Source organism: Zingiber officinale, chromosome 6B (genome assembly GCF_018446385.1).
Source record: "Zingiber officinale cultivar Zhangliang chromosome 6B, Zo_v1.1, whole genome shotgun sequence".
NCBI lineage: Eukaryota > Viridiplantae > Streptophyta > Magnoliopsida > Zingiberales > Zingiberaceae > Zingiber > Zingiber officinale.
This window is the reverse complement of record NC_055996.1, coordinates 131,563,160-131,590,779: the sequence shown is the minus strand read 5'-3', so window position 1 is coordinate 131,590,779 and position 27,620 is coordinate 131,563,160. Positions and strand designations below refer to the sequence as shown.

The 27,620-nt window shown below is 36.0% G+C and overlaps 2 protein-coding genes across 5 annotated transcripts; one reads left to right on the top strand and one right to left on the bottom strand.

Moving 5' to 3' along the window:
• The first annotated feature begins 2,085 nt into the window (after positions 1–2,085).
• LOC121989560 (plasma membrane ATPase-like) lies at positions 2,086–7,564 on the top strand. The gene is made up of 16 exons (XM_042543673.1): positions 2,086–2,215; positions 2,579–2,698; positions 2,784–3,020; positions 3,089–3,850; positions 4,021–4,143; positions 4,223–4,327; positions 4,409–4,553; positions 4,635–4,799; positions 4,898–5,136; positions 5,209–5,241; positions 5,325–5,406; positions 5,491–5,651; positions 5,862–6,035; positions 6,607–6,789; positions 6,879–7,060; positions 7,175–7,564. The coding sequence occupies exons 1-16, from the start codon at positions 2,162–2,164 to the stop codon at positions 7,269–7,271; spliced, it is 2,862 nt and encodes a 953-aa protein (XP_042399607.1). The 5' UTR covers positions 2,086–2,161; the 3' UTR covers positions 7,272–7,564.
• A 2,923-nt stretch (positions 7,565–10,487) lies between these two features.
• LOC121989561 (pentatricopeptide repeat-containing protein At3g61360-like) lies at positions 10,488–17,137 on the bottom strand. Of its 4 annotated transcripts, none has more exons than XM_042543676.1 (4): positions 15,172–17,137; positions 12,423–12,638; positions 11,515–11,651; positions 10,488–11,348 (listed from the first exon to the last, which is right to left on the bottom strand). In XM_042543676.1, exon 1 carries the CDS (start codon positions 17,122–17,124, stop codon positions 15,667–15,669), a length of 1,458 nt encoding a protein of 485 aa, XP_042399610.1. In that variant the 5' UTR covers positions 17,125–17,137; the 3' UTR covers positions 10,488–11,348; positions 11,515–11,651; positions 12,423–12,638; positions 15,172–15,666. The 4 variants fall into 4 exon arrangements, with proteins under 4 accessions (XP_042399610.1, XP_042399609.1, XP_042399611.1 ...); XM_042543675.1 differs by having other exon boundaries at positions 12,490–12,638; XM_042543677.1 differs by having other exon boundaries at positions 12,502–12,638.
• Positions 17,138–27,620: the final 10,483 nt, after the last annotated feature.

Below are 27,620 nucleotides of genomic sequence, written 5' to 3'. Positions count from 1 at the left end.
AGCCCACTTAAAAAGCGTTGGGTGTACATAAATAAGGAAGCAACATAACCGTCTCAATAATAAGACTATTTCTTCTAGGAGATGCAGACAATAATTGTGAATATTCTGTAACACGTGGCACCGGGCGAATGAAGAAACGATTATATGATTGTTATATCTGGTCTCCTGGTTGCCTTACTTCAAACATGTGGCATTTGGTGTATGGAGAGACAACTAATGGTTGTCGGATCTAGCCCCCTTACTAGCTCATATAAGGATGACGAAAAAGAATTAATGCAACGTCATAGAGATGCTCTTTTAACAGCTATATAAACTCTAGAGAATGTAAGTGTGCAAAAGGACTCTGACACTCTCTTCGGCTCCATCAAATTTTATCCTATTTTTTCTTTCTCCTATGGTTTTATACCTCATGCGAACCTTAACTTTGCGTCGGAGTGGTCTGTCGAGATCTTTTGTCGACATCATTATAATCCTCTGTTGAAGTGCTTTTAATGCCCTTTCATCTTCTTAATTCACCGACGATCTCTAGAGATGTACACAACATGTAAGTCTGCCCGTTCATTGACCGATGGCGTGATCATCCACGACATTTAGAGGACATTGGCAGATATGTACAATTGCCATGCGAGCATATGAGAAGTGGAGTCAAATTTTCATTGCGAGAAGTATTTGGAATTATATGCTTTTCCCAGAGCAACTCACGTTGAAAGGTCTAACAATTTAGGGCATTTCAACAAATCCTTTGTTGAAAATAGCAAACAATTGTAGGATGAAGCAGCGCAAGAGAGACAAAGTGGTTTTGCATCTTTCTCTCTCGATCATTTGAGGAAGCTCGGAGTGAACAAAATGCCACATGCATGAAAGCTAGCATTTTAAGAGCCACAATGTTCAGGACATTAATGTTGCATGTGATGCGCTGAGGACCATGTGGATTATGTACGTGTGGCAGTGTGTGTACTTTTGTTTCTCTTTTTCAGGTTGAAATTAAATTTTCAACCTTCAAATGTGAAGGAAAAGAATAAATTTTCATGGCACATACGATCACTGTGAAGGCCTCGATCGGCGAGTGATAAATGAGCCTGAGCAACAGAGCAAGATCTACCTTCAATGCGAAGGCCTTGCACCACAACCGATCGACTTGCTTCTTCTGGATGGAAGACCTGACAGAAACAGCTACCCGCATTTCACGAGATCAATGAACTCTTTTTATTATTATTATTGGTACTGTATATCATTAAGAAACCTAAATCATGTGAAAGCCAAGACCAGCTAGCTGCTGCATATGACTGCTTCTTTCTCACATGTATCAAACTGAGGCAGCAAGAAATCGGTGGAGATCGATCAATGAAGTCTTCCTTTTGCGTTCCCTTTAAATTAACTTCAAGAACAGATGCATGAACTGAAACAGTAACTTCCATGGACTAATTAATTGCATGCATTATGCTGTTAATTACGTATATCTAATCAGTTGCCGTAGACAAATAACTCGATCGTTGCTTGCATGGATTGCCGATGCCACAAGGCAATTCCCCTTCAAATTATACTTCCTCCGAGCGTGGATGAGGTTTTTGTGGTGCAACTTATTTGACGTGTGGAATAATCAATTTTAGCTCTGTGGTGCAACTACTCGATCGGCATCAATTCTCTGATAACTACAGTAGAGGGAGGGAGGGTTGTTTTATTGATTTATATAAATGTTAAACATATTTAATGGCCTATTTAAAATGTTAAAAATTTTACAGTTATCTATTATATCTAAATAAAGGAAGTGGGTCATATTATTTGAATTATTATTATTATTTTATTTTCAAAAAATCTAGTGGGGTCCACTTACTCGATAACTATAGCCACCAATCGCATTGCTATTTTCGCTTTAGTTTCGGCGCAAGCGCTTCCGCAAGCGAGATGGAACCGACACGTCAACCGGAACCGGAGACTGTAGGGCCATGTGTCGACGTGGGAACTGGCCAGGTGGCTGTTGCCTGTTTTGAAGTAGGTGAATCGACACGTCACCGGTAGCGGAACCAGCAGCTGGGAGAGAACCCCCCTCATCGTCTGCTTCCTTTCCCCTGTTTCATGGAGTATAAGAAGAGGAAGAAGGGAGAGATGGAAAAGCCAGGCAGGCCCGGTTATCTGCGTCGTGGATCGGAGGAGATAAGACATGGGAGAGAAAGGCATCAGCTTGGACGAAATAAAGAACGAGACCGTCGATTTGGTTGGTCACTCGTCTCCTCTTCTTCTTCTTCTTCTTCTTCTCTTCTCTGTTCTTCTTTTTATTTCTTCACGTAATCAAAATGGAAAAGTAATCGAACAAGAGTTCATTTTGGGATCGTTTGGAATGGAATGGGATGCTAGTTGGAAAAGGAGACTGGTTGGTTTGCGTCTTAAACTGTCTTGGAGGTGGAGTTGGCGGAGAATGAACTCTCAATTGAATTCTCTCTGGTTGAAAAGAAATTTTTTATCTTTGATATCTGATACCAAAAATTTTTTTGGTATAGTTCATGCTTCGTAGGTGAAGAGGAAGAACACATGTATTTGTTATTAAGGTTATTATTTGAGCTCGTTATGTCTGCAATAGGAACATATTCCGGTGGAGGAAGTCTTCGAGCAGCTCAAATGTTCCAGAGAAGGATTAAGCTCAGAGGAGGGAGTCAAAAGGCTCGAAATTTTTGGCCCGAACAAGCTCGAGGAGAAGAAGGTCGGATCAAAAGTTTCTTTTTTTTTTTTTTTCTTTCCCTCTTTTGATAAACTCGATTCGTTTTCTGAAATGCTTCGTGTTGCAGGAGAGCAAGATCCTCAAGTTTTTAGGGTTCATGTGGAACCCTCTGTCCTGGGTCATGGAAATGGCCGCCATAATAGCCATTGCCCTGGCCAACGGCGGCGGCAAGCCGCCGGACTGGGAAGACTTCCTTGGAATAGTCGTGCTGTTGGTCATTAACTCCACGATATCGTTCGTCGAGGAGAACAACGCCGGCAACGCGGCCGCCGCTCTCATGGCCGGCCTTGCCCCCAAAACAAAGGTAATCAGAACTCAGGAGCCACAAATCCGATTCAAAATTTTACTTTTTGATCGCTTGTTGGTTCTCAGGTGCTTCGAGACGGGCGGTGGGCCGAGCAGGACGCGGCGATTCTGGTCCCCGGTGACATCATCAGCATCAAGTTGGGCGATATCGTCCCGGCCGACGCGCGCCTCCTCGAGGGGGATCCCTTGAAGATCGACCAGTCTGCGCTCACCGGCGAGTCGCTCCCCGTGACGAAGAACCCCGGCGACGAGGTCTTCTCCGGATCCACCTGCAAGCAGGGCGAGATAGAGGCCGTCGTCATCGCCACCGGCGTGCACACCTTCTTCGGCAAAGCAGCGCACCTCGTCGACAGCACCAACCAGGTCGGCCACTTCCAGAAGGTGCTCACCGCCATCGGAAACTTCTGCATCTGCTCCATCGCGATAGGGATCTTCGTCGAGCTCATCGTTATGTACCCGATCCAGCACCGGAAGTACCGGGACGGGATCGACAACCTCCTGGTGCTCCTCATCGGAGGGATCCCGATAGCGATGCCGACGGTCCTGTCGGTGACGATGGCGATCGGGTCGCACAAGCTGTCTCAGCAGGGCGCGATCACGAAGAGAATGACGGCGATAGAGGAGATGGCCGGCATGGACGTGCTCTGCAGCGACAAGACCGGGACGCTGACGCTCAACAAACTGAGCGTCGACAAGAACTTGATTGAGGTCTTCGCGAGAGGGGTCGATCGGGATCAGGTCGTCCTAATGGCGGCCAGAGCTTCGAGGACCGAGAACCAGGACGCCATCGACGCCGCCATGGTCGGAATGCTTGCAGACCCAAAAGAGGTAACTTGCTTTTTTTTTTTTTTTTCCAAAGCGACCTTAAACCGGGTCCATGATATAAACACTGCTTCTCCGGTTCAACCGATCTGATTAATTTAGCCGGTTCATATTTAAATTGACTCTTGACCAACGATATTGACTTTACAAAATTAGTCAACGGTGTTCCATCTCAGGCGAGGGCGGGCATACAAGAAGTCCACTTCTTGCCATTTAACCCAGTCGACAAGAGGACTGCGCTGACATACATCGATGCTGACGGCGAATGGCATCGCGTGAGCAAAGGAGCTCCGGAACAGGTGCCCGTATTGTGTTTGGAATAATTCCTCTACGGCTTGCAGCAGCATTGCAAGTAACTCGTTTGATCGCTGAATACAGATTTTGAGCCTCTGCAACTCCAGAGAGGAGGTTAAGAGAAGAGTTCATTCTATCATCGACAAGTTTGCCGAGCGCGGGCTTCGGTCGCTGGCTGTTGCCCGACAGGTGTTTGATTGCTTATCTGTGAGAGCGGTGTTCCGTTTCAATGCCCAATTATGTGTTTTAGTTTTGCGTCATTGTTTACAGAAAGTACCAGAGAGGACGAAGGAGAGCTCAGGTGGGCCATGGGAGTTCGTCGGATTGTTGCCTCTCTTTGATCCCCCAAGGCATGACAGTGCAGAAACAATCCGCAGAGCTCTTAATCTTGGCGTGAACGTGAAGATGATTACTGGTGATCGATAGCTTTATTCATGTTTGATCTACTGTTGCATTTTTTGCTTGTCTCTTATTGACATGCTTTCTTGCTCACCAGGTGACCAGCTTGCAATAGCTAAAGAAACTGGTAGAAGGCTTGGAATGGGGTCAAACATGTATCCTTCCTCCTCGCTCCTTGGCCAAACTAAGGATGAATCAATCGCTGGACTTCCTGTCGATGAGCTGATTGAGAAGGCTGATGGTTTTGCTGGAGTTTTCCCTGGTTGGTTTATTGTACTTCATGAATTGAGACTCTAGCTTTCTGAACTCTGCAATAGTGATCGCCATTTTCTCATTGACACAAATTTATCTTTGAATCAGAGCACAAGTATGAGATAGTGAAGAGGTTGCAGGAAAAGAAGCACATATGTGGTATGACAGGAGATGGTGTGAATGATGCACCGGCGTTGAAGAAAGCTGATATTGGCATTGCTGTTGCTGATGCCACAGATGCTGCAAGAAGTGCTTCTGATATTGTCCTCACTGAACCTGGTCTCAGTGTCATTATCAGTGCTGTACTTACAAGTAGAGCCATCTTCCAGAGAATGAAAAACTACACTGTATGCTCTATTTATTTGATTCTACTTTTTAATTCAACTTTATGATATTTCTCCATTTTGGTTTGTATGCAGATATATGCTGTTTCTATTACAATCCGTATTGTGGTATGCTGGAAAGCTTAGTCTCTAGTTATAAAATGTGAAATTGATTGCAAAATATTCTCTTATTCACTTGGAAAATTATGCAGCTTGGTTTTATGCTTATTGCACTGATATGGAAATTTGACTTCTCACCTTTTATGGTTCTGATAATTGCCATACTTAATGATGGTGAGGTCCTCGACTACTGCAATTTACTTAACACTTTCTTTGGATGACTCTTTTTTAGTATGTTCTCTTTTGCCCTATTTGCAGGTACTATCATGACAATCTCCAAAGACCGGGTGAAACCATCTCCGTTGCCTGACAGTTGGAAGTTGAGGGAGATTTTTGCCACTGGTGTCGTTTTAGGATCTTATTTAGCTTTGATGACTGTCATCTTCTTCTGGGCTATGAGGGAGACAAACTTCTTCTCAGTAAGCACCCTCTTCATGGTTCAACCCCTCTCTGAATGTAATCGATTGCTGAAGGCTTGCTTGTATTTTCTGCTGTTAGTCCTCTATAGGAACATCCAAATTTATGCTTATTGATAAAGAAAGAGAAATAAAAACAAATGGCCAAAGAGCTTTTCATTTTCTTGTTCTGACAAATGATTTTTTTTTTTTTTTTTTGGCGTGTTAACACAGGATAACTTCAAAGTTAGATCAATAAGGAAAAGTGACCATGAAATGATGGCTGCTCTGTACCTTCAAGTTAGTATTGTTAGCCAGGCTCTCATTTTTGTCACAAGATCACGCGGTTGGAGCTTTCTTGAACGCCCTGGACTTCTATTAGTCAGTGCCTTTGTTATTGCACAACTTGTAAGTGAAGCCTTTTTTCCCACATAATCTTCTAAAATCAATGTCTATTGTTCCCACAAATAATCTTTGTCAAGCAAAAGCTCATCAGTTCATTGTTGTATGAATGTTATGCCTTCGCTAAGATTATTTTGCATGCATACTTGATTTCATTTGGAATTTCCACAAGTATATCAAAGATAAATTTTATAACAAGTTGCCTTGTGACATAATTCTTAATTGGTTTTCAGCCTTGAGTAAGGTTCAGCAAAATTCATATATTTGACTTCAAATAGCTGAGGCTAACATGGCATAATAATGATTTCAATGCTTTCAGGGTAACTTTCAATCTCAGGGAGACATCATTGCATCTGACTTATATCATATTTTCAGAAGATTACATGAGTTATCATGGACTAAGTTGCTCTTTAATTTTTTTTCTTTATTGCTTATTGTGCAAAATAAGTTTGCTTTTCTCCAATAAAATCACTACTTTCTTATTGATGAACACGGGGGCCAAAAATCTACCATATTATTACTATTATTTTTAAAAAAATTGAATTTCTGCTCGAATAAGCAAGGATTCATCATGCAGGTTGCAACTCTTATTGCTGTCTATGCTAACTGGAGTTTTGCCAAAATCAAAGGCTGTGGCTGGGGATGGGCCGGAGTTGTGTGGCTGTATAGTCTAGTTTTCTACATCCCATTGGACCTTTTCAAGTTCTTCATTCGCTATATTCTAAGTGGAAAAGCGTGGGATAATCTCTTCAAGCAGAAGGTTCAGTGAAGATTAAGCCTGAACTTCTTAAACACCATATTATTTGCCACTGATTTTTCTCACAGCCATACTTGTCTATATTATGGCAGACTGCCTTCACCACAAAGAAGAACTATGGAAGAGAGGAAAGGGAAGCTCAATGGGCTGTTGCACAGAGAACGCTTCATGGCCTCCAAACACCTGACTCCACCAATCTATTCTCTGACAGGAGCAGCTTCCTTGAGCTCTCTGAGATCGCCGAGCAGGCCAAGCGACGAGCTGAGATTGCTAGGTATGTTGTCTGTAATATTCAACTCAATCATCGGAATGTCATTTCTACATAATTAAACTTATCTCACAAAGAGATGATTAAACTGTTATGTACAAATGGGTAATTGTTTTGCAGGATAAGAGAGCTGAACACTCTGAAGGGTCATGTGGAATCAGTTGTCAAGCTAAAGGGGCTCGACATCGACAACATCCAGCAGCATTATACAGTCTAGGACTCTTACAGATGTGTGGCCATTAAGGTGATGCAGTACAAAACACTCAAAAGTTAACTAGAGATCATTATATGATGTAGCAGATAAAATATTGCTCAATTTCCCCCTATTTTCAATTTCACATAGTTCTGCTGACCTCTTATTAGGAAAAGCAGAATTACAGCACTTTGATGTTCTTTTGCAATGTAATTAAGCTCCAACGCCGAGTTTTAAATTGCACAAATGTTTGAAGATATTTGATTCATAAAGTATAGCCTTGAGAACCAAAAAAAAGGAGGTTTAATGTTGTTAGAGTTTGATGTCTGACCATATTTTTTCACATACAGACTCGAGGAAGATAGAGTTTTTGCTTCTCGCCATAAGAGATATATGACTCAGGTCAACTATGAGGGAGATAGACTCTTGCTTATCACCGTATAAATATTTTGATTCTTGTACATTCTTAGAATTCAGCAATAGTCATCAAGTATAATTTGCTAAATATAATTGATATTTTTTTGACCTTTTATACTTCACAGACCAGAAGCAGGTATAGTTGACTTGAGTTGACTTCTCTTATGTGAATCTTAACTAATTCTCCTACTTAATGCTGTAGATTGTCTTTTTCTCCGAACCAGGTCATTAGAAGTGAAGATAGAAAAATTATCATGATGGTGCAACCTAACAATAAGAATCATACCCTGCATAAGTTTATCTACAAAATCCATCATTCAAAGTGATAATACTTTTTCTTGTTACTTTGAATGAAATAGTTCAAATCAAGTCCAATCTATGATCTCATTCAATTCTTGCATCCCTTGCCAATACCAACTGTTTGGGTAATAAATCAATGAAAAGTCAAAAAGCATGATGCAAAACTCCAATTTGAACAGTGATGTCTGATAACAATAATAGTGTTAGTTCACCAAACAGCTTGCCTCAGGCAAATCTGGGGTTTAATTAACAAGATAAGGATTTTTCACAACAATAGTAGGAGAGCCTTCAATCAAAGAACAAAGAACAGAATAAAGAACAAGGTGTTGGGGACCGTTGGTGGCCGGCTGTCGGAGGGGTTGAATAGCCCTATACAAATAAAAACAATACCCTTCTCGGACTTTTAAAATAACACTTACATAAATAATTATAGATTGAACTTAAAAGAAAAGAGACACCGGAGTTTACTTGATTACAACCGGGGAGGTTGTTAATCTAAGGAAGATGATCGCACTAAATTCTCCTTCAGGCGGAGAAGTCTCTTTTATGTAAGCACAAAAAGAAGGAAGCTAAACAAAACAGGAAAGCACACAAGTGTTGTTACAATTGCTTGTTGAATTGAAAAGCTTCTGGACCAAGGCTGTATTTATAGCCTTGGTTGGGGAGCCTGGAGGGTTCCAGGCGCCTGGAACTTTATCCCCTTCGCAACGGATCACGGTCAAATGTGATCTGGTCAAAAGTCGGGTTCCGGGCGCCCGGAATCGCTCCGGGCGCCCGGACTGGTCCAAGCGCCCGAACCACTAAAGTCAACACAGTTGACTTTTTCGGTCCGGGCCCTCTACTCCGGTGTTGCTTGCCTCGGTCCGGGTCTTCTGCTCCAGCTCCACTCGCTTGGGTGATTTCGGCCAATCGAAATAAGGCTCACTCGAACCCAATTTCGACCTTCTCGAGCAATCTTCCGCTCCGATTTCTCATCCCTCAGAAACGCCGTGCGCTTCCTTCTCGTCCGCTCGCGTACTCTTCTGTAGCACCTCGTCCCTCGGACGCATCGAGTCCGTCGGCTCTCTCCCGTGTCGTCCTTCTCGCTAGCTGCGTCTTTTGCTTGACTTCTTGTATTCCTAAGCTCCTGCACACTTAGACACAAGATTAAAATACCATAGGACCTAACCTAATTTGGTTGATCACATCAAAACAACCTTGGGGTTCCAACATAAGGAACAAGGATGAACAATAATAAATGAAGTTAAATCTAATGAACTCTCTCCTATGTCTATCCATCTTTACATAAATAAAAAGAACTCCATTATGAATCTCTATATTCACATGTATATATATGTTGGAAAATATTCCACAATTTGTTGGAGTTTGTTGTTGGAGTTACAAAGGAACTGTTCTTGAGGAATAGTCTGAATTGAAATTTCAAATCAAAATCAGACTTATCTGTCAAGATGGCTTGAGTGGATAATCTTAAGCTGTCAGCTTGGAAAGTTAGGTTGAGCTGCTAGGTTGTTCGAGCTCGAGTGGGACTTCGCTGGGTGAGTACTGAGTAGCCTGACTGCCGAAAGCCGAGTTGCCCGCTGCCGAATGCTGACTTGGCCGAGTCACCGAGTTAATTGAGATGTCGAGTTGCCGAATGGTTCATTGCTGCCTTAGTGTCGAGTTGGAAGAGGAAGATGTCGAGACTTGCATTGGACGTAGTTTCCTTAAAACAAATTCGCCTCCTCTGATTATACTTTGGGGTTATAATAGACGTCTGTTTCCAGAATATAACAGAAAAAACACGATTGCAACTTAGCACGGGTTGTTCATAGGGAAAACCAAGGGAACGAAGCTGGCAAAATCTCTTTGCTTTCTCTTGTTCTTTCTACTGCACATGACCTCTTACATAGGAGTTCATATTTTTGACTGCGGTCATGGCCAAATAGCCGCGACCGATCTAGCATTCGATGATCTTACTCGTACACAAGTCAACTTGGTTCAATGCAATCCAAGCCTTGGATTTGCAAGCCCTACGGGCTCATGTGTGAGAGAGAATCTCCCCCATGCATATGTTCACAACCTCAATTCTTGTGATACATTATAAACAAACCATAATGTCTTCAAACTCCCAATGTGAGATTAGAGTCTCATTCACATGGAGTCTCCTTTCCACATCTCTTGTTCCCATTCAAAATTTCCAACAATATGGACACATGCTCAACACGTGATGTTGGATGGATCACCCAAATCGACCCAAAGTCTATAAATTCTAAACCCACTCAACAAACACTCAACCCTATTAAATTTATGAAAATATCATTACAAAATAAAATATCAATATTATGGTGGATAAAAAAGGACTCCCCACACTTTGTGATCATTGATTTGTCTCCTTATGGATCATTATTATAGTCAAGGAAAATTGATCCAACAAAAATATTTTCAAAGTAATAAATAAATAAATTTTATATAAAATTTGTTCCAAGTTTTGATAACTTTTTCAAGTCTGAAACTACCAGCCAAGTTCAGCTTGTTTCAACATGCTAGATGAGAATTGTGTTTCCGAAGAATATATTTGGGACCAAAAGAGATACTACACTTTTGGATCACTTTTGTTCTAAATGACAAAACAAAAAAATCAAGAGTAAGATTAACAAACTTGAAAACCAAAAAAAACATATTGGCTGTATAAAGCAATTGATATTGGCTGCTACTGTAAAAGGCCTGTTCAGAATTCTCTTTCACCATTTTTTTAAGGATCCAAGCAACGAGAAACAAGCAACAAAATTTTGTGTTGTTTCATCTCTTGTTCAAATTTTGAGCATCCAGAATCCAAGGGGGACTTTTCAACATTTTCCTGTTCATCTCAGAAGAGGTATCACTACAATCCTCTTCTTTCTCCTGCTCAATCTGCCTCAACCTAATATCACTAGTAGTTGGATCCGAGCAGCCAATATCAGCATTCAGGCACGGTGAAACCATTTGTTCCTCCATGCTTTTAGGACCACATACTATGCTAAGTGTCAAGTCAAGTTCACTTCCATCATCAGACCATGTTTCTTGTAGCTGTTTGGCGTTCCTTACTCCTGTGCAAGTGTTCTCTTGAACTGGTTGTTTGAAGTCAAATCCCACTATATGTGCACTCGATGCTCGGTTGCGAGAGCAGAAACTTAGCTCCCTTGAGAGGAGGTTTGTCCTTGTGCTGCAAGCTGCAGGTTGGTTCACATTACTAACATGAGAAGATTCAGTGATCTCTGAGGTTGAAGCACTACTCCAGATTCTAGTCTTTGTCTCTGCAACTGCTTCTGTAGCTTCACTTGGCAAGGAATTGAGCTCTTCTTTCTTGTTCACCAGCTCAACCATCAGCATCTTCTGGACTTGATACAGACGATGGAGTTCACAAACCTACAGTAGTCAGCTCATCTCGGTGAGTCAGAATTTGATCCTTTTCTTTAAAGCGATGAATTATACAAGTGCTACTTGCACAGTTAGTAACTGAAACAGAATTATTCAGTAGCAACAATGTGTTTGTTTAGGGTAGAAATGCAATTAAAATAGCACATTTTTTTACCTGTTCCTTGAAGATTTCTTCATGCTTCAACATTGTATTCCTCACTGAATCACTGTCATGGCATTTGACATGTTTCTTCATTGAAAACTTAAGCTGGTTCAGAGCATCTGAATCTGATGTCTTCGCTGCTGTAGTCACTACAAAATTGTTGCTCCTTTTCAAAAAAGAGGATAAATAGGAGATAAAGTCTTAACAGATACCATTAACATTTCTAGGGTTTCAGGTTTCTCTTTCAAGAAAGAATGAGAAAAAAAGAAAGAAGAGAAAATGATAAGGTAGAATTTGAATCCTCAAGTCTCCTTTTTTGCATCAATGAAGTAACAAATCGCAATTAGCCAGAGAAAAATGGCAACTACTAGGTACAATTGTGAATTTAGGGGGTATAATATGGCAATTTATTCAAGAAAAATGATAGAGTTACACCTGAAGGATGGGAAGATGAGCACAAGAGAAGGAAAAATAGAACAAAGTATACTATTGTGGGAAATATAAAAGAAATTACCAACTCCTCATCAGAGTAGAATTTCTTTTCTGCGAAGGAATTCTTTATTTCAGAAGTATCTTTCTCCTGATAAGAATGCAGAAAGATTCTTCTGTCATAGGATGAGAAGATATCTGAAAAATCAAGGAAAGATTCAGACAGTATCTTTAAAGGGGGGGAAAAGAGATTAACAAAGTAGTTTATAATGGAGAGGAGGATATCATAAAGTTGTTTTAATTGCAAAGATATGATAGTGATTCAAAACTATTGAATAGGCAAAAAGATTAGATCTCAAGAATGATTTCAAGGGGGGAAAATAGGGGACCAAATTCTAAGAGGATTATTTGGACTCGTTGATGAACTAACTTCACTACAAAAGCAAGGAAAATTTGTGACATCTCAACTTCAAGATCCATCTTGAACTTACTATTCCATTGAAGCTTCAATGAACCCAATCAAAGGAAACAGAAGAAATGAAGACAGAATTTTTTCACCTGCAAACTCACCACTTTGGCTGCTTATCAAACATCTTCCTTCCTACCAACGTCTCTCTTCCATTTATTGCCCTCATAAATGCCAAATGAAGAAGTCTGGAATTCTCTCCCAGTCTCATCACCATGATGACGCCATCATTGAGTCAAATCTGCATAGGAATTAATAACAAGGATAGCAAAAGGCTAAGAAACCAAAGGGGGGATAACACAACCAAAGGGAGGGTAAAATATAAGATCAAATAATTCCAAATTTCACTAATTCTACATGTAATCATTGAAGAAAATACTCCAGACAGAGGAGCTCCTCACCTCTCAGAGGACAAGAAGATACTAAGTTGGGGAATTGCTCCTCTCTGTGTCTCTGTCTCTCCCTCTCCATAAAGTCCAATCATCTTCACAGTCTTATTTTGTGTTCTATTACAAATTAGAGATACACATCCTTTAATCTTTACAGCTGAGAGTGTTTTTACCCACTAACTTAAGCATGCTTATCTGATCAAGAACAGTAATTAGAATCCTAGAATTGTCTTTTTATAGCAGGACCCAGCTGAAGAAAAAAAAATCTGAAATGGGTGAAAAAGTTAGGCTTCCTTTTTGTTGGATTGACTTCATCTGATGATTTAATTATTATAAACAGCAGATAAGATCAAATGGGACTATTAGATTATAGGTAGGCTGGAATAAGTAACCACATGCTCAGAATCTAGGAAGAATAGTTTTAGTTGAACGAAGATTACAAGTTCCTGAGAGTAGACTAGATTCAGTGATTGATATGGGGATTGCGTGTGGGGGCTTCTTGCTCTTGTAAATGAGGATTCTTTGCCTTCTCTGGATTAGGAAAAATGAACAAAGAATATATATCGTCTCGTAGAATCTTTCAAAGAAGAATAAGGCATGAGATGGTACCTGAGTTCACTTGTTCATCATAAAGGTCTATTTTTATCATAAAATCTCATATTTCACTGCAAAACTTCTTCAACTTACCATGAAGACTTGAGCTTACAGCTAAAAATTAAATTTTAACCATGGGCAAATCTAGTAAAGGAATCATGAAACTCCTGCTCATTATAAAAATTCAAGTTTTTGGTTTACCATGAAAGATTCAAATTTGTTGCTAAAAGTTAGATTTTTAACCAATACCCAATCCAGAAATAGAGAGATTCATTGAAGAAGGGAAAGAACAAGCACCACACTACCACCTCCTCTTCCATGTAGCTTTTCTTTTCCTCCAAAAAGAAGACGGGAGCACATATCTGCAATCTAGCAAGCTACAAACTCGCATTAAGAAATCCAAAGTTTCTGTCCTTTTCTGCTCTCATGCATCTGAAACCCCAACGGCTCGCTGCTGTTCTAACCACAATGATTCTCTTCTTTACAGTTGTAACATCTAGGTGCATTAGCTTGCTGCATGGATGGGTAAAAATGGGCAAAATCTACTGCAAAAACAGTTATGATAATTACTTTTATATTTGGGAGGACTTCATTTTGCTATCAGTGTCTCCATTATTATAAAATATCTCCTATAATTTTAATTTCATTAAAATATATATAATATATTTCTAGAATATTTTTTTTACACCTACATGTTACCTTCACCCTTTTATGATTTTGTTAATTCATTCTTTCATTATTGTTAGTGGCAAAGGAAGTGAACTGATAATAACTATGAAATTGTATGTAAAGTAATAGTAAAGCTACAAGAACACTTGTAAAAATATGAAAATAAGACAGTAATAGTAAAACTACATAAGGTAAAATAATTTGTTTTCTTTTTTTTAATCATCCTCGAATTATGATAATGTCATAGTATATTTTCAAAACTTGACCATTTAATCATTTTGTCCATATAATAAGACTTGTAAAGTCTAAAGAGAACTTTGATAGTACTGAATTAGCATTTAACAAGAATATGAATTGGCCAATCTTAGCCAGAAAATTGTTTGAATAAAAATAAATTACATCAAATATAGATTTAGATCAAATTGAGCGTTCATGCCAAATGAGTTAGAGTAAGATCAAAAGATGGATGATGTGGTCACATGCCATGTCTTATATTTCCAATATATATGGATCAAGAGCTTCTCCATCCTCTACAAAATCTATGCAAGTTGTGGCTCTATGTTGGTGAGTAAAATTCACAAGGCATGTAGGTGAATGATCTACCTAAGTTACTTCATTTTAATTCAGTTTGGATTTCACACAAAGTTGTTCTTACACTTCATAAGATACAAATACAAGTTGTTCTTACATTGCAATTCACAGAAAAAGAGACCCTCCTAAACCAATCTGACAGGGTTAAAACTAACAATCCTCATTCACAAATCATACAAAATTTAACCTGCTACAGTAGGGCAGAAAACACATCACATTACTGATAAAAGGAGCAAACTTATTATCCAATCCAAAGGCCAGTTAGTTGTAATGAATTGTGCCTGTAATCTAAAAGCCAATATATTTCTACATGAACTTTGTAATGTAACAAGATAACTACTCTGAAACAGTTAATCACATCAAAGTATATGGTTTACTGGGAGAACAAAAGTTATGCATTGGAAGAATTCAATTATAGGCGACAATCAATTCCAGACTCAAAGACAATTAATTATCTTTTTATTAAACAAAGGATAAATACAAGTGATAACTTAATTTTCCAACAAAATGTGCTTCGATCACTTGTTCTACCTTATCAATAAGGGAATATCGCAAAAGAGAGCAAGCAATCTCTTACAGCCAGCAGCCTTCTGAAGTTTCTTTTCCATATATCGTGATAAGGTTTCACACGATTAACTGACGACATTCTCAAGAACAATATTTGATTGTATCTTACAAACAGCTACACAGAGGAGATCCATTTCTATTCCCAAACAATCTGGTAGTAGTATCACATTCAGCATCTATTTCTTGTGTCCACCCACCACCAGTTCAATCACCAAATCTTGACTATAGGATAGAAGAGGAGCGAGAATATCTCAAGATGAAGTGAAACTTCCAAGCTTCTTTTGTTTTTATCCATGGATTCATAACAATAACTCACAACATTGTCAGGCAATGAATTTGATCGACAATGTTTGTTGTCTACATCATCATCTAAGACAGAACCCTTGGCTCCATTTCAATCACTGAACAAGGAATCAAAAGGAACGATGTCACCGCCACTACCTTCCATTTGTGATCCAATTAATATGAGGATGAAAATGGCATTTGCAACCCCTTTGTCATCTGGCCAAGCTCTTCTAGCATGTCTGCCTGTTCAGCTTGTACCAGAAAGTCTTCCAACACCCGAAGGGCTCTCTCAGATGGCACTCGCCCTCTATCAATTACTTGTTTGAAGCACCTGTAGGCCTCTGCCACCTTCCCTCTGCAGCAAAGTCCTGTAACCAAGAGATCTAATGCATGCTTATGAGGACAACATCCTTTCTTTAAAAGGTAGTCCCACAACTCCAACCCTAAGTGAGCCCTTCCATTTTGACAGAACACCTTCATGAGCAGCATTACTGTGCGTACCCTTGGCACATAGTTATTGTCAACCATCCTCTTGTATATCTTCCAAAACCCTTCTAAATCCTCGTGCTTCTTCATGCCACAGAACACGGTGTAATAACTGAAGTCGTCAAGCCCAATTGCTTTCTCCTCCATCTCATCCATGATCACCAAAGCAGACTTAAGATCACCCGCCCTTACAAACGCGCCCACTAGAGCATTATAAGCCGCTCTGTCAGGAGTTATACCTCTTTCACCCATTTCGTCGAACAACTTGCGTGCACGGTGAGGGTTCTTCACAAGACCAGCACCGTGAATCAAAGTTGTGATGGTTTGCACGGTAGGGGAGCAATTCTTCTTTACCATCTCATCTAGAAGGTCCAGGGCCTCCAAAAACTGCAGCCTTTTGCAGTAGGCGTCCATTCGGATGCAATAAGTTACAGCATCCGGCTCGAAACCGCGGAGGATCATCTCATGGTAGATAGTATCCAGAGCAACGAGATTCCACGTTTCCTTGAAGCCCAAAAGGATAGTATTGAGCGTCCGTGAGTTAGGAGAGAACCGCTGATGAAGCGTCCGGAAGATAGCGCGGGCCTCAGAGATTCGCCCACGAGCACAGTAGGCTCTCAAGAGCGCATTAAACTCATCGACGCCAAAGGATAGACCGGCGGACACCCACGCCCTCTCGACGCGCTCGAATGCGTCGAGTGTTCGATCAAAAGATTGGAACTTTGCGATACGGGAGAGGAGGACTGCGAGGGATTTGGGCGTGAGAAGCGCTGGGTGGGATCTGGCGACGTCCTCGGTGAGCTCAAAGGCGGCGTCAAAGTGGTGCGCGCGGGTGGCGATGTGGAGCGCGGTGGCGAAGGCGGAGGGTGAGGGGGGAGGGTCAGCGTGGTGGTGGAGAGAAAGGCGGAAGAGGCGGAGGGCCTTGTCGGAGGCGGTGTGGGCGGCGAATAGGCGAAGGAGAAGCGAGTCGAGGAGAGGGGAGGCGAGGAAGCGAGGAGGGATGCGGTGGCGGATAGCGGCGATGGGCTGGCTGTTGATAAGCTTGGCGAGGTCATCAATGGAAGTGTCGGCGGCGGCGGCGGCGGCGGAAGACGAGGAAAGGAGACGTAGAAAGCGAAGTCGGAAAGCAGGAGCTTTGCGGCTCATGACGAATGCGAACCGGTAGGAGCAAGGTTTCGGATCATCTACTAAAAACATACATCGCGGTTTGGTTCGGTTCAAGAACCCGATTGTGTGAATGTGACGAGCAAGTTTCACAATAGGCCGGATCTTCTGGATTGGGCTGTCAGACGGGTCAATTTATGATGGGATGGGTCGATTTGTGAAAGGCTAATTATTTGACGGGGTGGGACGGATCACTCCGTCAACTTGATAGATTGGGAAATTTTCAACTCAACCATTTTAAGGCGGGTTACGAATTTTACGGGCCAATTCGCGGGCCCATAAAATTTTTTTTAAAAAATTAAAAAATATTACGGCGGACTTAGATTGATAAAATTTTAACTCAATCTACTTAAATTCTTCGACGAGACGAATCAATCTGACAAGCTTAACTCAAATTGATGATTCTACTTCTAGTCACAAAGTACCATTTAAAGGATGGATCATTTTATTTATAGGTGGGAATTGATGAAGCTTATCTATTATACAAGTGACTCTCTCTATTGCCTATTTGCCTTCAAATAGTTAAACCATTTAACTGCCACGCATTTATATATTTTTGGGATGAAAGTTAAAACACTCTCCTAATTACCATTTTTTTAATGATATACTACTAAATCGTGCATGCATATTTTAATTTTTTTTTACTTAAGTTTCATAACATTCAAATATATTTTAGAAATCTCTCTCTTCTGTCTCCTGTGTTTTTCATGAAATAATGAAGATTTTTTTTTTATTTTATCAATTTAAAATTTTATTATTCTTAATTTACATTGTCAAATTTAAATATATCTGAAACTGAATTTCAAATAATTTTAAATTAAAATTAACTTACATATGGAAGTCTCTTTAATTTATTTATGCCATCGAATTCGAATTTGATCACAATTAAGAGTAATGAGTTTTTAAAATTTTAATAATAAAATTTATCATAAACTTATTATAAGGTCTAGAATAATATTACTCACTGACCAACACTATTAGTGAATTCCTAGAACTCCCTTGATTTAAAAAAATAATATATTTTTTTAAATTTTTGAATGTTGTAAATTTATCAACCAGTTTCATCCGAAATTGAAGATGACACTGACTTATAGACTTAGAGAACTCCAAATCATTTTAAATTAAAATCAATATACTAATAAAAACATTTTTAATGTATCAATGGCATCTGATTTAAATTCGATAACATAAATTGTGTGAATTGAATTTTTAAACTTGAAAATATTTGATAAAATTTATCATAAACTTATTATAAAGTATATAATAATGATACTCATTAATCAACACCGCCAATGAATTCTTAAGACTTCCCTCATTAAAAAAAAAATCAAACTTTTAAATTTTTGAATGATGTAGATGTTCGAAACTAGTTGATGGACTAAAATAATTCTTTACTCCTAAAAATCTACTTCATGTAAATTTGAATTTTATAATGTCAATTGAGAATAATAAATTTCTCAAGGGGTAAAGTAAAAATATAGAAATTTCATGATTATTTAGTGAAAGAAAGAGGGGAGAGGAGGGTCATTTTATAAATATGTGATTAGGGTATTATGAAATTTAGGTACGTGAATTGAAAAATTCTGAAACTTATGCGTTATTTAGTACAATGTCATTGATGTGGGGGTAGAGATGGGTTCCGCCTTTCTTCCCTTTAGTGCTTTCCTTTGTCGAAGAAAAGAGATCACCCTCCCAATCGAATCTTTAGCTACGTCAAGACCATATGAAGTATGCCTACATAAAAGTACAATGAAAATAATAGATTATGATCAAAGCCATCTTCCAAGAACTAGAATTGTTCTATATACCAATAACAACTATTTACTTAGAACACAGGAAAAATAAGACAACCTGAAATAACTTTCTTTGATAAAGATACTGTTTTACTCAATGTTCACAACTTTTCAAAGACATTTTTAAAGTAATTTTCAAAAAAATTGAGATAATATTCAAAAACTACTAACTTTTCAAAAACCTTGAAACTTTAAAAATTGGTTTGAAAATGCTAGGTTTTGCAATAATGAAATCATTTTAAAAAAAATCAAGAGTCAAAGTTAAAATACTAAGTGTCGCAACAATTAAAATTGTTTTAAAGTAGTTTGGAAAAATTGAAACAATTTTCAAAATAAATTTTCAAAACATATGATAATCTTCTTCAAAAATAGATTTTTGAAAAAATAAAAAGAATATTGTCAAACTTTATTGACTTATTAATCCTCCTCTGAACATGAGATTATTTCAAAATAGATATTTGAAAAGTATAATAGAATTTTCAAGCAAAGTGAAGATGGTTTTCAAGATACTTTTTATAAAGATTTTTACTAATATTTTTCAAAGCACTTTGCTAGTATTTTTCACAAACTTTGAAAAACATGATTTTTAAAATAGCATTTGAATAAAACTACGTTTTAATAAGTATTTTTCAAATAGCTTTTCTAAAGTGATTTTTAAAGTAAAATATATTTTTAGTATTAAACATGAGTTTTTCAAACAGTTGTCCCTCTTAAATTGATACTCCCCCTTAATTTGATACTAAAGTTACTAAGGTTTTAGTTTGTTTAACTTACTCAAAATACTACCTCCCCTAAATTTGAGATTACGTCAAAACTAATATTCATTTAAAATTGGTCCTTAAATATCTTAGCCTCTTAGGGTTAGATTCAAACTAATAGTTTAATAATGGTTTCAAGGAGTATTTTCAAATTATTTATGAGAGGACTAAAGATTTTTCAAAATTGCTTGTTTGCTTTTAAACTATTTGGAAGAATTTTCAATCCTTCCTCCCCCTTAAGCTAACACCTCCTAATTATCTTTGTTAAGTACAAGAATTTTTACCTAAGTATCTAAGGGATATATTAAGATATGTTTCATTATTAATCAATTATTCTTAGATTAAGTTAAGAAATTTATTACTAACTCAATAATAATTAATTTGTTACTAACTCAATACTTATTTGATTAAAATAATTTAAATTTCGTATTAATTGATTGAGTTAATTGACTAGTGAAAGTATTAGTTTTAATTTTAAGTGTTAATTAAGTTTAACTTAAACAAATTATTGATTAAATTTGAGTTAGGTTTAACCAAGTTGTAAGTTTGAGTTAAATTTATTACAGTTATTAAATAGAGTTAAGTAAAGTTAAGACAACTTGAGTCCAACTTTAATAAATTATGATTTAATTAAAGTAAAGTTAAGATTTTGATTAACGTTTAAACTAAAGTTAATTAAGTTAAATTAAGGTTAAGTTTTAATTAACTTTTTAATGTAAAATCAAATTTAAAGTGAATTAGAGTAAAGTTAATGTTTTAATTAAAGTAAAGTTAAGTTTAAATTAATATTTTGAGTTTTTAATTCAATTAAATTTTAATTAATTATTTAATTCTTTTTAAAGTTTAAGTTAATTAAATTTTAATTGATTTAATTGTTTGTTAAATAAGGCTAAAGTTTTAAATTATGCGTCAAAGGTTTTTTTATAAAATGATTTTAAAATAATTTTTTAAAATGATTTTAAAATAATTTTTAAGTAATTTTTAAAATGATGTTAAAGTAATTTTTTAATAATTTTAAAAATGATTTTTAAATAATTTTAAAATGCTTTTAAAATAATTTAAAATAATTTATAAATGATTGTTAAATAATTTTTAAATTGACTTTTAAATAATTTTTTAAAATTTTTTTAAAATAATTTAAAAATAATTTTTAAAATGTTTTAAAATAATTTAAAAAATATTTAAAAATAATTTTTAAAATAATTTTAAATAAGTTTTTAAATGATTTTAAAATATTTTTTAAAATGATTTTAAAATGATTTTTAAAATGAGTTTTAAATGATTTTAAAATAATTTTTAAAATGATTTTTATATACTTTTAAAAATATTTTTTAAATTGATTTTTAAATCATTTTAAAATAAATTTTAAAATGATTTTAAATAATTTTTAAAATTAATTTTTATATAATTTTTTAAATTACTTATAAATAATTTTAAAATTATTTTTAAATAATTTTTAAAATGATTTTAAATATTTTTAAAATGATTTTAAAATGATTTTAAAATAATTTGTAAATGATTGTTAAATAATTTTTAAATTGACTTTTAAATAATTTTTTAAAAAAATTTAAAAATTTTAAAAATGATTTAAAAATAATTTAAAAATGATTTAAAAATAATTTTTAATATAAATTTTTTAAAAAAATTTAAAATAATTTTAAAATGATTTTTAAATAATTTTTTAAATGATTTTAAAATATTTTTTTAAATATTTTTTAAAATAATTTTTAAAATGAGTTTAAATGATTTTAAAATAATTTTTTAAATGATTTTTAAATATTTTTTAAAATGATTTTTAAATAATTTATAAATAATTTAAAAATGATTTTTATATACTTTTTAAAATATTTTTTAAATTAATTTTTAAATCATTTCAAAATAAATTTTAAAATTATTTTAAATAATTTTGAAAATTATTTTTTATATAATATTTAAAATTATTTATAAATAATTTTAAAATTATTTTTAAAGAATTTTTTAAATGATTTAAAATATTTTTTAAAATGATTATAAAGTAATTTTTAAAATAAATTTTTAAATGGTTTTAAAATATTTTTGAAAATGTTTTTTTAAATCATTTTAAAATAATTTTCAAATGATTTTTGAAATAATTTTAAAATGATTTTTGAAATGATTTTTAAATACTTTTTAAATAATTTTTAAAATAATTTTAAAATGATTTTTAAATAATTTTTAAAATAATTTTAAAATGATTTTAAAATAATTTTTAAAGAATTTTAAAATGTTTTTAAAATTATTTTTTAAGAATGTTAAAATTATTTTAAAATTAATTTTAAATAATTTTTAAATTTTTTTTAAAGAATTTTAAAACGATTTTTTAAACCAAAGTCTTTAATTTATTTTAATTTAATTAAATTGTTTTAATTTAATTTAATTTAATTTTAATTTTAATATTAATATTTTGCCTTAGTTATTTAACTCGATCTATATTTTCAATCAGGGAATCGTATGATTTTGTGAAATGAATTAAGTTCAATTTCAGGGTTGGGTTTAATTTGTGTTAGATTTAATTTTAACTTTTGACTCAACAAATAGACATTCTTTGGATAAACTTCAGGGCTGTGGTGTGTCACTTGGACATCATTAGAGTAACCATATCTTCGAGATTTGGAAAATAGTCCTATCCATTGAGCTTAGTACAAAACCTTGGTCTAACTAGTTAGGATCCGTAAGGGGTAGCTTCAGTTAGTTCCACTAAACCAAATGCATCAGGTCGAAATCATATCTTTCTAGACATGCATAAACAGAGTTTTCCTAATTTACTATCATCCAAAACTTCACCAGTACCGTTGGTCAAGTTAAACTTTTGTTCCTTTTTAAAGTAGTCCTGATTACTTTGCCGGATAAATTATTATTTTGGATGTGCCAACTAGTTTGATATCTCCCCTTAAACTATTTAATTTTCTTTTGTTTAATTAAGATTAATCAAAATTTTAGTTAAGGTTTAATTAATTGTAATGTAAGTTAAAGTTTTTAATTTTGAATTAATTAGGCTTGTTAAATTATCTTTCTATAAAATATTATCTTTAAAGGTAGATCCGCTATCTTAGCGCCCCTAGTGCCGGCCCCACGGATATGGAGGGAGGTTCATGCAGGTACACAGGCCATAGGCGCATGGCGGGGAAAATATTATCTTTAAAGGTAGATCCGCTACCTTAGCGGCCCCCCTAGTGCCGGCCCCACGGATATGGAGGGAGGTTCATGCAGGTACACAGGCCATAGGCGCATGGCGGGGTAAACCCCAGGTAGGAAAATATTATCTTTAAGATATAATGCTTTGTTGATTTTTTATTTTTTATTTTTTAAATTGATTAAGTTATCTTTGTTTAAAGAATTATTTAAATTTTTATTGATTTTTAATCTCAATCTAATTAACTTGGTTGTGTTTGAGATTTTATCTTAGTTTTTAATTTTTTCTTAATTTTTAATTTTGAATTGATTGAATTATCTTTGTTTAACATCTTATCTTTAATATTTAAATTATTATTTTGGGTAGAAATTTTTGGATCTAGATTACAAAATACTTTATCAAAAAATATGTTAATCTTATCTAGATCTATATTGACTCCTTCATTTATAGGTTTTATGTTTATGCTAAAGTTTGAATTGCTTAAAATATTATCATAAATTAAATTATTAAGGATAATGTTTAAATCAGTTAATTGAGATTTATCTTGTTTCGTTATGTTTGGTTTATTTAAAATTTTATAATTATTTAAAGTTATATTTATATTAATTTTAGAATTATTTGAATTTTTAAAATTAATTAATTAATTTAAATTGACTTGTTCAATGTTTTGTTTGATCAAATCAAGATTGATGTTGATTTGATCAAGGTTTTGATTGACTTGATCAAAATCTAAACTTGTTTTAGAATTTTTTATATCTAACTCGGTATGTAAATCTAGATTATCATGCAAATTATTTAAATCATTATTGATAGGGGTATTTCGGTAAATATTACTAACCTCAAGCGTGACCCCTAATACTGCAGGCTTCTCCGTTGGATTTGACTCGAGCCTGGATTTATTTCTGTCTTTTCCTTTCAGTTTTAACGACTCCTCATGAAGCTTGGTTAGGCGGGTCCAAAACTCGTGAGCATCTTTGACTTTTCCTATCCTGCAGGTAACTTTGTTAGGTACTAAATCTGAAATCAATTTTATTACCTTTTGGTTTGCTTCCAAGTTTTGAGAAGGTCGTTTCGGCGCCATGCCACCATCGAAGTCGTTCATCAGGATAAAGCTTTCCATTTGCATCCTCCATAGGTGAAATCCATTTTTCTCGTATATCTCATATGGTGGTGGTTCATGGATGCTCTGTCCTTCTTGAAGAGACATTGGTATACTTGCAAAAAAAATATTGATAAAAAGTAATTTCTAAGACTTTGTCTTGAGGTAAGTAATGTGGAAGATAAGGAAATAAGGGTGTTTCATCCATTTCGAAAATAATAAAAAAATAATAATATTATTATGCTAAATTTTGCCAAAATAGTTATTTCACTGATTCTAACTAATAGTGAAAAAATGAAAATAAATTTTTCTAAAAAAAATTTTGAGGGAAAAAAACGAAAGGCATCCCCTTTCTTGATTAGTGGTTGTACCAATTCAAAGTGGTACCCACTCTGATACCACTTGTTGGATCGATTGCGCACATGAGGGGGGGGTGAATTACATGGTTTTCAAAACTCCTTTTTTTGTGTGTGTTTTGAAATCAAAGAAAAGTACGCAGTGGAAAACTTAAAAATGAAAATCCAATCACCAGAAAACGCAGGCGGTTTTACTTGATTTGGAGTCTTCGACAATTCCTACTCCAAGACCCAGGTCCCGCAGATCTATCGATGGGTAATCAACTAAAAGCCTCTTCCGGTACCTCCGGAAGAGGGAATCGAGTACAGAGAGAGTTTGGAGAAGTGTAACAAACTACACTTTCCGTTTGCAGAATTTAAGTACAAATAGAAATCTCGTTACCGACACTTTAGGAATTTATGTGAAGGCGCTCGTGTGTCGGAGTCGGCCTGCTAGTCAAGATCGGAAGTCCTTTGAGCAGTCATCGGACACAACAGCTTTGTAGCAGGAGCCCGGAGCAGTTGAAACCTCAAATGGACGCGTAGTAGTTCGTATGTGTGTTATTTTTCAATGCCTTCTCGAGACAGTCTTATAAAAGGCATGGAAGGCGCTTTCCATAGCCATGGAAGGTGCCTCTAATGAGGCAAGTTTCATCCCGAACAATTCGACACTTATCCGCTGCGACCCAAAAGTTTATTATGTGGAACGCGCCTTTCATAGCTATGGAAGGCACCTTCTATGAACAGTACGAATGTGCCTTCACTATTTGAAGGCGCCTTCAAACACTGTTCATCAGAAGGTAATTTTCTTCTTATTACCCTGCAAAATAATGTTAGTCCAAAAATACCCTGCAAAACAAGTATTAGGACAGTTTAATAATAATACAGAATAGTAATTAGTTCATGTCCTTCCAGGACCAGGAACTAGTTAAAGTCTTAGTTTAGGGATCTCAAATGAACCTAAACTGCACCGACACCTACTGTCCCTTCAACCGGGACGAGTTCTCACCTGTCTGGACTTCGTGTCAGCTATCCGGTCGATCCGTTGACCTAGTTGGATTTCGTACCAGCTATCTGGTCGACCTAGTTAGATTTCATACTAGTTATCCAGTCGGCCCGTCGACCTAGCTGAATTTCTTACCAGCTATCCGGTCGACCGTTGACCTAGCTGGATTTCATACCAGCTATCCGGTCGGCCCGTTAACTTAGCTGGATTTCCTGCACACTTAATCAAGTGGTTAGATCACAACAAAATCTAACTTAACTTACTTGTTATTCATCAAAACTTGAGTTAGACCGTTAGTGCAAATCACACCAACAGTTACAACCTAGGTGGTTGTTAATCCAAGGCATTGAAAAACATTAGAAGATCTCTTTTGTTGAAGACGGAGAAACCTTTTACACACGTTGACAACTCAAGAATGACTAGGAAAGTTAATACATAGGTTGTTGAATATTTCCTAACTCCAGGAGTCTTTTTATAGCTCTTGGAAAATCCTATCCATGGGTGGAAGACGCTTTCAAAAGGATTCAAGTCGCCTTTAAGTGGATAAAGTTTTATCCATAACTTAACGGCAACAAATAATTACTTTAGGCTGGTACTGTTCACTGAAGGCGCCTTCAAGTATTTGAAGGTGCTTTCGTATTGTTCATAGAAGATGTCTTCTAAGCCTTTGAAGGCGCCTTCGTACGGTTAATGGAAGACACCTTCCAAGCCTTTGAAGGCGCCTTCTTACTGTTCATCCGAAAATGGTTAACTTCCTTTGTTAATCATTTTTTGCTCCGCTCACTTGGATGATACTCCGACTGTCCGGAATCGAGCTCACCCGAACCCAACACCGGCCTTCTCCTTGAGCAGCCTTCCTCCTCGCTTCTCGTCTCTAGGACCGCTGCGCACGTCCTTCTTGTCTGCCGATGTATTCTTTCACAGCATCTCGTCCTTTGAATACACCGAGTCCGTCGATTCCTTTCCCGTGTCATCTTTCTCTCTAGCTGTGTCTTCTGCTCTACTTTTTGTGTTCCTAAGCTTCTGCACATTGAGACATAAGGATCAAACACAATAGGACCTAACTAAATTTAGTTGACAACATCAAAATTACCCCGAATACTTACATAAACATGTATTTAGTATATGTCAACTAATTTTACAATTGGAACATGTATTCAGTATATAGTATATGTTAACTAATTTTGAAGGTAATTGATTTAAAAAATTTTTATCGACCATCAGAATAAATTGAGAGAAAAAAATGATAATCATAGTTAACCTCATTGATTATTTTTGAGGTGATCGGTTTGATCTCACGGAAATTTTCCACCGACTATCAGGGTAAATCGGGAAGTACACTGGCGACCAGCCCAGAAGCCTAGTATTCTTTGGTTGCGTCCTCCATTTGAAGGAAATTTTTTTTACAAATATATCATAACTAGGGATCAAATTGTGGATGTCTAAGTGACAATCTGAATATCTTATTACGGTATCCTAATCCTAGAGATATCAGAATAAATTGAGAAGTATTTAGGATAGACGGTCTATCAATCTAATATTATTTGATAATCATTGATTATCGTATGTTAAGAATTAGATTCTGGTATGTTTGAGAAATTATGAAAGCATCGTGTCGTTATATCATTGACTACAATTATAGATTTTCAAAAATTAACATCAACTCAAAAGACTTATCAAAATTAATAGGGATAACAAATAATAAATAAAAGGAAATTTTGTTTACTTTAAACTCAGTGTTCGTCTCTAAGCAATAACACAAACTCCATCTCACAATCATGGCGGAATCATTCCACAATCTCCTCCTCCCTCATTATCTTCACGTCCCATCTTAATAAACGCATCTCCATTCCACTTCTCAGCACAGAAGCCGAGGCCTCTGCCTTCCTTCCCCCTCTCATTCATTGCATCTCTTTCATTTCTTAATGCTTAATGTTTGTTTCCTTCGAAATAAACAGCTCCCCGAGGGGAAAGAAAGAATGATGACTGGCGGTGGCGGTGGAGGAGGCTGCGCAGGAATTAAAGGTGGGGATGGATTTGTACTGGAAAAACAACAGGGGAAGCTTTAGGCCATTGATGATGCTGCCTTTTTGCTGCAACATGAGCATTTATTATATCTGTATATTCAATGTTGTATCCTCATCAAAACCCGGTCGATCAGGTTTAAGTTTCTCTTGCTTGTAAGTTTTACTTTCTGATTCAGAGTTCTTAAAAGACACAAAAACAAAAGAAAAAAGTTTGGTTCGATAGAAACAAGATAAATATATATTTTTAATTTTTTAAGAGATAAATTTAAACTATTAAATTTTAAGTTCATCAAAAGAGCTGGCGCCCTT

Bases quoted from the DNA above. Each gene is read 5' to 3' on its own strand.
- LOC121989560 (XM_042543673.1), top strand. From the start codon at position 2,162: ATGGGAGAGAAAGGCATCAGCTTGGACGAAATAAAGAACGAGACCGTC. The intron at 5,137-5,208 runs GTATGCTCTATT...GTTTGTATGCAG, and splicing joins AGAGAATGAAAAACTACACT to ATATATGCTGTTTCTATTAC. The intron at 5,242-5,324 runs GTATGCTGGAAA...AAAATTATGCAG, and splicing joins CTATTACAATCCGTATTGTG to CTTGGTTTTATGCTTATTGC.
- LOC121989561 (XM_042543674.1), bottom strand. From the start codon at position 17,124: ATGAGCCGCAAAGCTCCTGCTTTCCGACTTCGCTTTCTACGTCTCCTT.